The 13,158-nt window shown below is 47.8% G+C and overlaps 1 protein-coding gene and 2 non-coding genes across 3 annotated transcripts; 1 reads left to right on the forward strand and 2 right to left on the reverse strand.

The window, feature by feature from the left end:
• Window positions 1–2,098: 2,098 nt before the first annotated feature.
• trnaq-uug (transfer RNA glutamine (anticodon UUG)) lies at window positions 2,099–2,170 on the reverse strand. Its single transcript has one exon. It is a non-coding gene; the product is annotated as a tRNA-Gln (tRNA).
• A 3,804-nt stretch (window positions 2,171–5,974) lies between these two features.
• LOC128750662 (tyrosine-protein kinase-like otk) lies at window positions 5,975–7,380 on the forward strand. Its single transcript, XM_053851057.1, has 2 exons — window positions 5,975–6,176; window positions 6,645–7,380. Exons 1-2 carry the CDS (start codon window positions 6,038–6,040, stop codon window positions 7,316–7,318), a joined length of 813 nt encoding a protein of 270 aa, XP_053707032.1. The 5' UTR covers window positions 5,975–6,037; the 3' UTR covers window positions 7,319–7,380.
• Window positions 7,381–13,086: 5,706 nt separating this feature from the next.
• On the reverse strand, window positions 13,087–13,158 carry trnag-ucc (transfer RNA glycine (anticodon UCC)). Its single transcript has one exon. It is a non-coding gene; the product is annotated as a tRNA-Gly (tRNA).

Below are 13,158 nucleotides of genomic sequence, written 5' to 3' on the forward strand. Positions count from 1 at the left end.
CTGTGTGCTTGAAGTAATTTTCGGAGATACGTAATCTGACATCGTCAATAATTTATATACGAAAACTAGAGTATTTGAAATAATATTTATATTTTCTTTGAGTCTTTTCAGTTAGGGCCACTTTGTGGTAATCAATGAATGCAACAGTTAAATGCATTGTGATCAAACTATTTATTCTGTGAGTTGATATACTGTTGTATGGTTGATGTGTACTTTGTTCAATTGTCACCAACATATATACTGTATGTTTACATATCCATGTTTTATATTTTGCAGGTCTTTGGGAACAGGAGACTCATCACCAACTGCTTCCATGTTGGTGTGACCGTCCACTTCCAGGAGCTGACCAGAGGACTTCAGCCACAGACCACACATGTTTTTGTTGCAGATAGGTCCTTGCATATATAATTCATCTCTGCAATAAAACAAAGCTGTGTTTTTTGTCAAACACTTTATTTGCAAAAATAAAGTAACTCATTCATTTATACTCGTTCAATACATGCAGAATCAGAGTCAAACTTGAAGTGAACTACGTAGGTCTGTTTTGAAGGATCTTTCCCGGAGGGACGAGGGTCAAGAGAGGCGGAGGAAGTGAGGCGGCGTCTGGTTCTTTAATGAGACTGTGGATACAAAGAAAATAAATGAAGGATCCAAATGATCCAAATTTCAGTCAGCTGTTGTTTTGCTTAGTAAAGTAGCATGTACATTTTACATTTATGTGGAACCTGGAAGGAACGAGGACCTTGAAAACTGTCCCTTCTTCTGAGCTGGGTTTGTGGAGGGAGTACATTAGTAGATGTTTGAGCTCAGCTTCAGCATCTGGTGACACCTTCCTCTGGAGGTCTCTTCCATCGGTGTCCTGCACATAATGGAAGTTGAGTTCAATAGTGATAGTGATGAGTACAAATAAATAAAATCTGTATAGGACAGCAATAGTTAACCTAAAGCAAGTCATGTCACTATGACAGTGCTTGAATGATGGAGAACATTTAATAACAAAAACAGAACAATGCTAGAAAATGCTATGTCTACATACATCAGGAGCAGCAGTGGATGAGGAGGGGCCAGTGTTAGGTGGAGGAGATGCAGCAGCAGCAGGTGAGGCAGAGGAAGGTCCATCCTCCTCCTCATCATCACCAACATCATGAGTGGATCCATCCTCCTCCTCTCACATAGCGTGATTACATTATTGTACTAGCTATACTGAAAAAAGCAATACAGAAAGCTACATACGTTTTTATATTTATATATTTAGCTAGTATTCAGAATGTCACCACTAAATGAACGTACAAACCTACCTGCTACCTTGCTGCTGCTGCAGCTGCCTCTCCAGTCATGTTGGCCGAGGTCTCTCTTGGAGATGAAGGGCTCCAGAAGAGAGAGGACGGTGAAGAACGCTCACTTCACGGCACTACAGTAGATGCCACTGACCACTCAGCTCCTCGATCGCCATCCTCCCCTCATATAAACAGAGCCTTCAGCACGTCTCATCTGAATTAAATTAAATCAGAAACAGTACTTATTTATCCCGTCGCCATACAGACGTAGTTTCTACAGTCGCAGCAGTACATTCGCCTCGTAAACTCGGTGGACATTGCGTTTAGTAAACTTAGGTAAATAAAGGTGTTAACTCACCAGGAACGCCACCGTTGTGGCGAACTTTCCCTCCGGACAAGATTCTTCCTATTTATGTTCCGGTGGAAATTAAAAAATGCACAATTTGTGCCACTCTCGACAGGACGGCGGAAAGTCTGCATGTAAACAACCGCAGTCGCAGTAGCCCAGTTGTGTCATCTTGAGTAGTCTTGAGAATCGCCGTATGTAGCTCAAATCACCTAGCGTCGCACACTCCAGTCGTGTCCATGTTGGTCGCCGCTGATCGCCGTCAAACGCCCAACTCCATTGACTTTATATGCAAATCAGTTGTGTCGCTCGGTGTGAAAGTACCTTTAGAGATCAAGTACGGAGAGTAATGAAAACCTCATGAAATATTCTTGAACATGGCTCTTGTGGTGTGTGAACAGTCGTATCTGGGTAGAACAATTTTTGTCGTAAGTAATAGGGACACGTTTGGGTCCCTTCGAAGGAAGTTGAGTTGAGGTTCCACCGAGATTTGAACTCGGATCACTGGATTCAAAGTCCAGAGTGCTGACCATTACACCATGGAACCATGAGAGTTTTCAGACTTTGGAGTGGTTCTTGGACATTCCTTCATAAAGCTCCTGCCAGTAGAAAATGCAGCAAGAGGAAACCTCCATTACCATTACACCATGGAACCTCATATGTCCTTCACTGAACATCAAGTAAATCCAGTATTAGAAACTTGGTTGTACAGGCCTTTATTATATTTCAGTGATGTGAAGATTCCATGCACATTGGTGCTGTAGACATTAGCAGAGCTGCCGTCTACCTTCTGCTGAGAAGGTGATCGGTTGCAGCCTGCCACCTCTTCAGGACCTGTATGTCTCCAGGACCCAGAGACGTGCAGGTGGGATCAGAGCCGACCCTTCTCACCCTGGACATGGACTGTTTGTTCCTCTTCCCTCATGGCCAGAGGCTACGGTCCATCCAGACCAGAACCTCCTGTCACAGGAACAGCTTCTTCCCCTCGGCCGTCAGACTGTTGAATTCATGAACAGCCTTGTTGTTATTCTATTTATTTATTTATTCAATTTTTTATTAATTTATTTTTATTATTATTATTATTTTTTTTTTTTAGTCAGCACTTTATTCCAAAACACTTTCCTAGTTGGTGGGCTCCCCACTGACCATGGCAATAAATTGAATTCTGATTGTGATTCTGATTCTGATGTCTGGGACTCCTTTGCTCCGTGAGATATCCCCAGTGACTCACTCAGGTCTGTAGGACCATGCTTGCTTTGAAATGAGTTGGAGTGACTTCCTGTCTTCTTATTGGTGCGTGTCTGACTTGGTTTGAGCATGAGTGAGAAGGACTCACTATGGTGAGAGCTGGGACTCACCTGAGTCAATACTCACATTACGAAACAAACGTTTGGTCCCTCCTCACTGAGCTCCAGGGGAGGGGCTGAGATGAAGTGAAGATACAATGAAGTCGGTTTACAGCGGAGTCGCCATGCACAGGAGTGCCGGTGCGTTTAGGGGAGGGGCTTGTGCCGAATGGCTGTTCTGACCATCAACAAAATATTGTTTCTTTAGTGTCTCGCTGTCCTCCCACTCTCTGTAGCTCTCCAGGAGCTTTGAGGTTCATGTGCTGGTCATGTAATGAGAAGCTGTTGAAGCAGATCAGAGACTTGCTGTTGTTGGGTTTGCGGGGATGTGTCTGAGCCCAACAACCACAATAGCTCCGCTGTTTAAACGCGATGAGATCCATCCGCCCATTGGTCAGCTTCAGAATCTGGGTCACGGTTCTGTGTTCCTCTGCCGGGGAGCTGCTAAAGCCCTGGCACTGGTCGTGGGACTCACCGCGTCACGCTTCTCTGATCAATTTGATTTGTCAAGTACTTTGTTACGCACTGTTTCTTGCTAAAAGCCTTCAGAATGAAATGGGGAGGTTGTTAGTGATCAGTGGAGACGGAGATTGAAGAGGACGGAGCACGAACGTGGGCCTCTTCTGCCGGTTCTGCCTCTACGGCGACCGTCACCTGGCTGATATCGCTCCATTTGCTTTTGCGCCGAGCCCCTGCAGAGCATAGGAAGATCTCGCGGATGTTTCACAGACTTCACTGGTGGCTCGACAGCAGGAGGAGCTGAGCCACGCCTCCGGCTACAGAGCTGCACACTGTGATGCTACATTTGGTGTTGCCCCCGAGCATGTTTCCTCTGGGCACTCTGGTTTTCTCCCACCATCCAAACCATTCAGAGACTCAGTCACCAACAGATTGTTGTTGTCCTCGGTGCCCCGGCCCCTCAACCCGGCTCGCTGGGATGGCTGCGACCGAAAGTCAAAGTTTGCAACTACATTTTCACTCCACAAATAAATAACACAATACTGTGCGTAGTACAGAGCCGCATGTTCCATTTATCTTGCGTGCAGCGACATTCATATTTAATAACATATGCTACAAAAAAGCTTCTTCAGTTACACAAGAGTGACATGGAACTTGTCGTAACTTGGATCCACCCCAACAGTTTGTGCTAATTTGTTAGCGACCGGTTACTGCCGTGTGTTCATGGTGCGGTTGTGGGTCAGCATCGACAAATCCAGGTGGCTGTTGTTAGCTGCAGCTATAATTTAGCCACTGTTTATGGTGGTCTGGGTTTTCTGTGAAGCAGACGTCCTGCTGCTGGTGGCGCTCATCTCCGTCATCCGCGCCGACGTGCTCCAGCCAGCAGGGTGGAAACATCGCTTCCTACTGGCTCCTATTATTACCAGTTATGCCCTCTGGATGCTTCCCACTCGGGTCAGTATCAGGAGCAGTGCTGGACTCGGGGCAGAGTGACAATAGACAGAAACTCCACGCTCCTCATATGTGACACAAAGAAAATTAGGTTTCATGAGACTGTGACCCTGAATGTTGGAGAGACAGTGGAGCTGAGCTATGATGGGGTCGAACCAGTGTTCAGTGGGCCTATTGGGAAGGCAGAACAGTTGGATTATTTTCAGTAGACGATGGAACACCTCGGGGGCACCAACTCCAGCTGCTGGCGAAGAAACCTTCCCTCCTGGTCACTGCTGACAGACCTGGTAGTTACATCATCGCCTACTACTGTCTGGAGAAGCAGCAGGTCAGTTGCCACCTTCACAGCCGTTTCCCTGTTGTAGTCTCACCAGAGGACATCCTGCGCTGGTGAGAGAGTCTGGAGCTGAACTGTTCTGACGCCAGCAGGAACCAAACACACAGGTGGAGGATGTGGAATTCACTGAGGTCTGTTGAGAGAGTCTCATCTCCACTCTGATGTTTCCATCTCTGACGTTGGCCCACACAGGTGTATGTACCGGTGTGGACCTTGGTGATGCTGGTCGTGACAGTTATCACCTGTATGTGTGTCCTGAGCATGAGCCTCCTGCAGTGCAGCTCCTCACTGAGGGGGAGGACCTCACTCTCCACTGTGGGAACAGGAATCCGACTGTTATCGTTCGCTGGTTCATGAGGTCCAACAGAACCGTAGCACCGTAGAGACCCTGGTGAAGCTGAGAGAGCCAGAGGTGGATCACCACCTGCTGAGGTTGGTGCTGCTCAGAAGGATTCCTCCATGTTGTTGACTCTGGTTAGCTCTTCAATGTTGAATAAAGTGTTTCTGAACCCAAGACTCCAGTTTTCTCCTGGAGGCCAGAGCAGTTCCTTGTCACTCAAGGAAGCGTCCCCTTCTCTCCTCCGCCTCATCCACTCATCAGATCCCCGGCAGCCGACATCATCTTCTGTCCATCGTCAGCGGACTTCAGTCCCTGGTCCTGCTGAGCCTCACGACCCGCTGCAGGACTGACTTTCCTTGCCTGATTTGTCCCTATGGTCATGGTACATATGGACACCCAGGATGGGCAGGGATGATGCGGCCAGCTCCCCTGGATCCTCCACTACCAAACGTTGCTCAGACCCCACCCACAGACTTACTATTAGATTCATTTGGAATCTCAACTAATGAAATGGCTGAATGAATCTGCCCTGCTGTGGACCACACTTACTCTGCTTTTATCAGATGCTGAACGTTCACTTTTCATCTCTTCTATTTCGCCTTGTTTTCTTTCTTCCTCTTTCACTGCAGATCCCAGTGCAACTCTGTCCTTCTGTCTTCCAGTTTTCTCTGCCGCGCCCTCCTCTTTCCTTCAACAGTTCTCCTCCTGAACTTCAGGCCTTGTCAAGACATTCTAACTAAGCGGAGATAGATCATCCCTACACACACTCCTCTGCTCTCACATGGCCAAGAAAGAAAGAAAAAAAAACTCTCTCCCACACACACACACTCAGACCGTCATATTCCAAAAGGGCGGAACGTTCCTGTGCTCTCTTCCAAGAATTACACAGCCTTTGGCGAGGACATTGTTTTTCTTCCCCACATTTGCTCCGTATGGAGCAGGGAGAAGCTGCTCCGGTGGTGAGACGAGGGTCATCAAGCCATGACTGGGGCTGCTGAGACCTTGTTGCTGTTGGCGCTCATCTCCATAATCCTCGCCGACGTGCTCCAGAGAGCCGGGAGACCACATTACTTCTCGTTGGATGAGACAGCTGACTTTTGTTGGGCCTCTAAATGGACCGGTGAGCAGACAGAACTTCTGTGGAACACCTCAGTAGCTCAGCGCAGCATTTTTAACTGGCGTTATTTGGGAATGTACAGCGTGAGTGTTTCGGACTCGGGTCAGTACGAGGAGCAGTGCTGGACTCAGGGCAGCGTCACACTCAGGAGGAACTACACTCTCCTCGTCTGTGACGAACACATTACAGATCAAAATCTGTGGTTGGCTGTTGGACAGACAGTGGAGCTGACTTGTGACGCGATGGGACCAAACCAGAGTGTCCACTGGGCCACAGAACGTACGAACCACAGAACAGATAACTGGGAATTAACTCTGAAAACCGATCAAACATGGTCAGCAGCGATGAAGAGGAGGGCATCTCTTCGTGTCACGGGTCACAGTCTTTCTCTGTTCAACAAATATTTCTGCCTGGAGAAGGACCAGCTGAGCTGTGTGACACTGAAAAGTTACACTATCTTGGTTCCACCAGAGTACATCCTACGCTCGGTGGGAGAGAGTCTGGAGCTGAACTGTTCCCACGGCGGAGGAAACGAAACAAACCGGTGGGGAATGACGAATTCGCTCTGGAATTTCACAGAGAGTCCGAACTCCACCCTGCTGTTTCCATCTCTGACGTTGGGCCACACTGGTGACTACAGCTGTCGAAGCAGTGATGATGGCACTTATTCCCTGTATGTGTGTCCTGAGCCTGAGCCTCCGGCTGTGGAGCACTTCACTGGGGGGGAGAACCTCACTCTCCACTGTGGGGACTGGAATCAGCCCGATGGGGTTCAATGGTTCAGGAGGTCCAACAGAACTGACGGAAGAGTCTTTGTTGTTACTGAGGATGGAGGACTAGACAACATGGATCTCTCTAACAGCAGCCTGGTGATCAGGAACGTCTCTCTGCAGGACAGTGGACAAGTCTGGTGTGTGGTGATGAGAGGTGACCTCTGTGTGTTCAGGTCTGAGACCCTGGTGAAGCTGAGAGAGCCAGAGGTGGATCCCCACCTGCTGAGGTTTGTGCTGCTCAGTGCTGTGGTGCTGATGATGCTGTGTGTTGTTGGTGTTGTGGGGAGCGTTGTGTGGAGGGGCAGGAGGAGAGAGCAGAGCCCAGCACCTGTGGAGGAGCTGGAGATCTGTCCGTCTGCTGATCGTCTGTAGATCTTGGATCCGAAAGAAGGATTCCTCCGTGTTGTTGACTCTGGTTTGCTCTTCAATGTTGAATAAAGTGTTTCTGAACCCAAGACTCCAGTTTTCTTCTGGAGGTCCGTCCAGTTCTTTGTCACTCAAGGGTGGGATTAACCAGAGTGCTCAGAGGTCTCTGGTTCTCCCGACAGTTCTGAATGAGTGTTTATGGTCTGACGGCGCTCCGACTTGATATTCTCCAGGTGATACTCAGACAGGAGGGGCAGAGCCTCAGTCAGGTGACTCAAACCATCCACGACTTCACCCTGCTGTTGCTGCCCGAGGGTGGGGCCTACATCATCGAGGTGCAAGCGCTGAGCAAGGGAGGAGAGGGCGCTGTGAGCTCGCAGGTTCGAATCCTCACCTCCTGCAGTAAGTTCAGCGCTTCTTCCCGCACTTCGCACGCATGAGTTCCCGAGGCCACGCCCACCGGAGGAGCAGCCGCCTCTTTGAGTCACGGACTCATGAGTCTCTGGTTCAGTTAGTGTTTCTCTAATGTGTGTGTGTTGCCAGAGACCATGAGCCAGTCTGACGGACACACACGTTTGTCTCTCTATCCTTGTGGGGACCATCACCCTTTCCCCAGCCTCTCCCCATAAACCTAACCATCCAAAACACACGGCTCACTTGAACCAGGACTCTGAACCAAACTTGAACCAGTTAGAATATCCCCGTTATTTTGAAGTCTTCATCCTCAAATCGAGGCTGAGCCTTGCGGGGTCCGACAAAAGGGTAATGTTAAGGTAGTGTTTATTGTCAATTCTGCCATATGCATTGCATACAGAGGATTGAAATGTCACTAAACATACAACATTGAACCATGTATAAAATACAACATATACAACAACAACAAAAACACAAGTGTCGAATTGTCAATAAGGGGCCCCACAGTGGCATATGGTCTCGACAAGGACAGTGTTTTGTCAAGAATTGGTCACCACAAACACAGATAAACCACTCCCACACACAGACCCAACAGCTGAGAAAGTGACCGCTCGCATTCATCCCTCAGATCATGGGTACACCCACAAGTCTGCTGGAGACTCTCGGAACTGCGCTTGTTCTCATATGTACATGGGGAAACACCAGGAGGATGAGCTCACAAGCTGTTAGCGCTGCCCCAAATTCAGGTTTCCCCAAATCAACCTCATTCCTCTCATTTCAGCCACCTGTCTATCATCTCAAGGCCACGCCCCCTCCAGCCTCAGACAGAACCATTGAGGGGTGAGTTGCAGGACGCACATGCAGATGCAGACCAGGGTTCGAATTTGTGTTCCTTCCACCAAAGCCTTCACCATGACTTTGTCTTGCTGAGCCCAGAATGTGCAGCTCTGGCTCTCACCACCGATGAAGGCAGGAAGCAGTTCAACATTGATGCTGGCTCTTGGGAGCCTCAATAATTCCACTCAACTGAGCATCTTGCAGTGTTTCCTTGGACCGCCACATCATGTTTCTTCTTCTTTTCTTGAGGTACAAAATACACAACCTGCCTGGAACTCTGCACACACTTAGCTGTGACATGAGGTTTTGGAGTGGCCAGGGTCCACCAGGGGTGAGAGTGAAGTCACAGACATGTGAGCAGGAGCAGGAACTGTAGCAGTTGATGGCTGAGTCTTTCATGAGGTCAACACTTTGATCCAGAACCAGCTGACGCCGGTCCAGTCAGAACCCTTGTAGAGCCTCAGGTCATGCTAACAAGGCTGGTTACCCACAATCCTCTGCTGTCTCCAGGCTAGCCTTTTCCTCTGGAGCTCTGGGGCTTTTTCTTCCATAGGGTTCTTTGCAACAGCCACCTGCTCCTCCAGCAAGTTGCTGCCTCCCAACTTCAGTCCTTTCAGCTCACTTGAGGTGCTTGAATCTTGGCTCCAGTATGGTGGCAACCTTCACATTTGCAATGTTGCTGTTTTCCTTGCGTGTCTCCAGGTCTTTTCTTTGCCATGTTGACAGGGTCATGACCGGCGCTCTGCCTCACCTGAGAGAGATGGCGACCTGCAGGCAGAGCCACAGTGCTCGAGACATTCTTTCCTCCTCCCAGAAGTTCAGACACAAAGCCGCACCAGAAAATCACCTCTGCTTCAGTCAAAAATAATAAAATACTCTCCTCATATTCATGCTGCATTCACATATGTGCCCATGTAAACACAGTACAGCTCTCTGCCATGCACTCAGACTGATGAGTGAGAGACAGACCTGTGAGGCTCCAGTGGCATTTCCATGGATGGGAAGTCATCTTCTCTGAAGCTAGGCGTCCTGTTTCACCACAGAAGCTCACTCCACTAGAATCCTTCATGAACTCTGCTTTGTTCGCATGTTGCTGCCTTCATGTCTCACGTGACGCACTATTACTACTGTCATTATTACTTCTCACCTTTTCCTGCTCTTCTTTTTCTGGTGCTTCGCCCCAAAACTGGGTTCATTTTAACCGTGTTCACTCCATCAAGCCTTTTTAACGGGAGATCAACAGGATTCTGAGGAAGTTTGCCGTTTCATTTGGCCAGATGGTTGGTCCCAGGTTCACTTCTGCACCTGCTGACTCAGCAGCAGTGAGAGAAGAGAGACAGAGAGACATACGTCAGAGAGAACATGCCGGGTCACGTTCTCGACCCCCCTTAGCTGGAGGAAGACAAACAGAAAGTCCTCAGAGAGCAAGTGCCTCAGCAGGTCTGGACCTTCTGCCTCCAGCTGTTGTTGGTCAGCGCTTCCGTCCAGCAGGTGACCAATTCAGGTGAGACTCATCACGTGACCATCGTCATCGCTGATGAAGAAACACGGCTTTTGTCTTGCTGACATGAGTTTTTGCATGTGAGCTTCTTGAGTTGAGGGTCTGCAGTGGCCGGTGTCCACCGGCAGTGGGAGGCGGTTCTCACACAATGTCTTGATCAGGTGTTTGAGGCCGTTTGATGTGACGTCACATGTTGATCTAAGAGAGTCGGGCTCTGATCAGCATCTTCAACATGAAGAGTTCAGCGATGAACTGTGAACGTGAAACCCAGTTTTGATGTTTTGTGTTTCATTTCACGACATTCAATATTCAATGGTTAAAACATAGTTTAGGGGTTGTCTTGCGTTATTAGGGTTATTAGAGTTGTGTTGTCGAATCTAGAGCTCTATCAGCATGTTTCTAAATTTCAAAATATCATCATAAATAAAGTGTTATTCATCAAAATGCATGATTTTCAAAAGGCCTTTATTTTGAAATTGCACTTGGGTCAGAGTTCTAACTTCCTGTGTGCGTTCCTAGGGTGGTCTAGTTTAATTCTAGATCTAGATTTAAATTCTAGAACAGGCGCATAACAATCAGCTCCACTCCTCATATACATCACAAACGCACCAGATCACAAAGAGGATGTGTGGAAAAAAGACTCAACGACTACAACAGAAACAAAAGGCATGTCATGGTCGTACAGCCATCGCCCTGAAGCCTCTCCAGAAGAATGAGGTGGTTCGCATGGAGGGACCTGAAGAGCCATTGTATTACAAGTTGCACCCAGATCTTACACTGCCATGACAGAGAATGGAGATGTATTCAGAAGAAACTGGAGGCATCTACTGAAAACTACAGAGTCAAGGCAGCCACAGGTGGATAGAGGAAGGTCACGGTAGTGACAATCTAACAGATGTCCCATGCCATGCAGATGGGATAATAGAGGACACATCTAAGAGAATGCAACATTCTGTTCAGCTACACAGGTCAGAGCGGACCAGATAACCGGTGGTTAAACTGGACCTGTAGATGAAGTTTGGGGTGTGGGGACTGTTCATAAATCACCTGCAGATATTTATAGGTTGGTTGCTTCTAAAATCTTATGTTGTTTTATGTCCTTCTTCTTCAGCTAACTCAGTATTCAAATAAGGCAATCAATTTGAAGTCACTGCTACCGTATTTTCCGGACTACAGAGCGCACCGGAATATTAGCCGCACCCACCAAATCCAAGAAGGGAAATGGATTTTGTTCATACATAAGCCGCACCGCTCTATAAGCCGCGGGTGCACCGTTGCTGTCTGCGCCACAGAAAATGCATGAGGATCACTTCTAGCGATCCTAGTTTTGAAAACGGGGTCCAGTGTCGAGACTGACTCATGAAACAATCTTGCCAATGTTCTGAACTCCAGTTCTGAACTCCTCACATCTAAAGTGTTCAGAAAGCGCTGTTTTCACCCTCCAGTACATCGTCTGGGTCAGCAGAGCTGCGGACACGCGGGCGAAAACAGCGCAATTTGAGCGCTTTAACGGTAAATAAAACGCCCGTGATGTCATCGGTTTGATGTGACGAAGCTCAATATTTTTGCCAGCAAAGAGCATGCTCATTAGACTGTAAAAACTCGGGATGCTCCGAGAGACAGGGAGAGCACTCAGCTGAAGCAGCTGTCTTCAACATCTTTCATGAAAGTTCTCACTCTGGACGGTTGCAAACGTTTCAGATTCACCGATTCAACGCTGCATCTGACACACACAAGACTGCAGCGGATTTGGTCCCGGTTGATTCCGTCTTAAAACGACACCTGAGAAAGGCTGCTCATCTGGCGCGGTGAAATTAATGATTATTTCTCGGGCAATATGCTTCGCGTTCTGGACGTCACGCTCAGACCGGCGAGTGTCGCGAGTGACCGCTGGTTCGTTAGTTTCACTTTCATGAGCACCAGAAAACTCTCTGTGCTCCGTCAAGTGCTGGTGTTTTAAATATCGTATTGAATTCGTGGCGTTGACGCCTTTTAACGTGCATGTGCTGCAGGATGCAAACTTGACATGACAGACTGAAAAAAGCTTCCGCGTTAGACACGCCGTTGCCAAGCGAGTGGCGAGTCGGGAGGGAGGAGCAGACGCATCACAAACCGCGGGCGGTGCCTCATCAGAACGGCTGCTGTCACATGTGATCGGATTTTGTGACCAGCAATGACAGGCAGTGATCGGCTTTCACAGATCACAACGAGTTCAGCCTTTCATAATCGGTGGCCGATTGATTGGAATATCCCTGTAAAAATCAATATATTAGCCACATCGTTTTATAAGCCGCAGGGTTCAGACCACGAGAAAAAAGTAGCGGCTTATAGTCCGGAAATTACGGTAATGTGTCCAGATTTCTTTACTGATCAGATTAGAGACTACATTTATTATAAGACACACCGAAGCAATGCACTTATGACCAAGGCAACAACCATGTGTGTTGACAACTGAATAAGAAGAATGACAGAGAAAAGACTGTGTCATGATGGTGTCAGTCACTACCACGCACACACACTGACTTGTTCTGCAAGGGTCCAATATCATTTTAAAAGACAGTGAAATGCCAATAATTGATTCCCTTTAAGAATCGATTTGGGTTCTAGAAGCTTCAGTTCCTTCACTGAAGTTGTCAGAATCAGAAAAACTTTATTCATCCCAAGAGAATCTTTTTCGTAACATAACATGCTCTGTAAACAACAAAAATATAAATATGAAATGTAAAATATAAAATGCAAAATACAAAATACTCTTGACAGACAGTGAAGAAAAGAGGAAAGAAGGCTACGCACATAGTGCACATAAAAACGGGTTAGAGTTACAGGTTGATGGAAGACTACAGCTCCGTCTCTGGTCCAGGATCTGTCGGTGACTCATGTTTCCCTTCAGAGTGTATAAATTTTGTGATGTGTCATCATGACAGGTCAGTTCTTAATCGAGCAGTTGGATCCCACCCCAGGGTCCATAGTGATCACACAGAGAACCCTACGAAGGTCAACTTCAGCACACATCAGAGCAATTTGCAATGGCTGGGAATCGAACCCAGGTCAACTGCTTGGAAGGCAGCTATGCTCACCACTATACCACCATTGC

This window comes from Synchiropus splendidus, chromosome 1, assembly GCF_027744825.2.
Source record: "Synchiropus splendidus isolate RoL2022-P1 chromosome 1, RoL_Sspl_1.0, whole genome shotgun sequence".
Taxonomy (NCBI): Eukaryota; Metazoa; Chordata; class Actinopteri; order Syngnathiformes; family Callionymidae; genus Synchiropus; species Synchiropus splendidus.

Bases quoted from the DNA above. Each gene is read 5' to 3' on its own strand.
- LOC128750662 (XM_053851057.1), top strand. From the start codon at position 6,038: ATGACTGGGGCTGCTGAGACCTTGTTGCTGTTGGCGCTCATCTCCATA. The intron at 6,177-6,644 runs GTGAGCAGACAG...TGGTTCCACCAG, and splicing joins TTGGGCCTCTAAATGGACCG to AGTACATCCTACGCTCGGTG.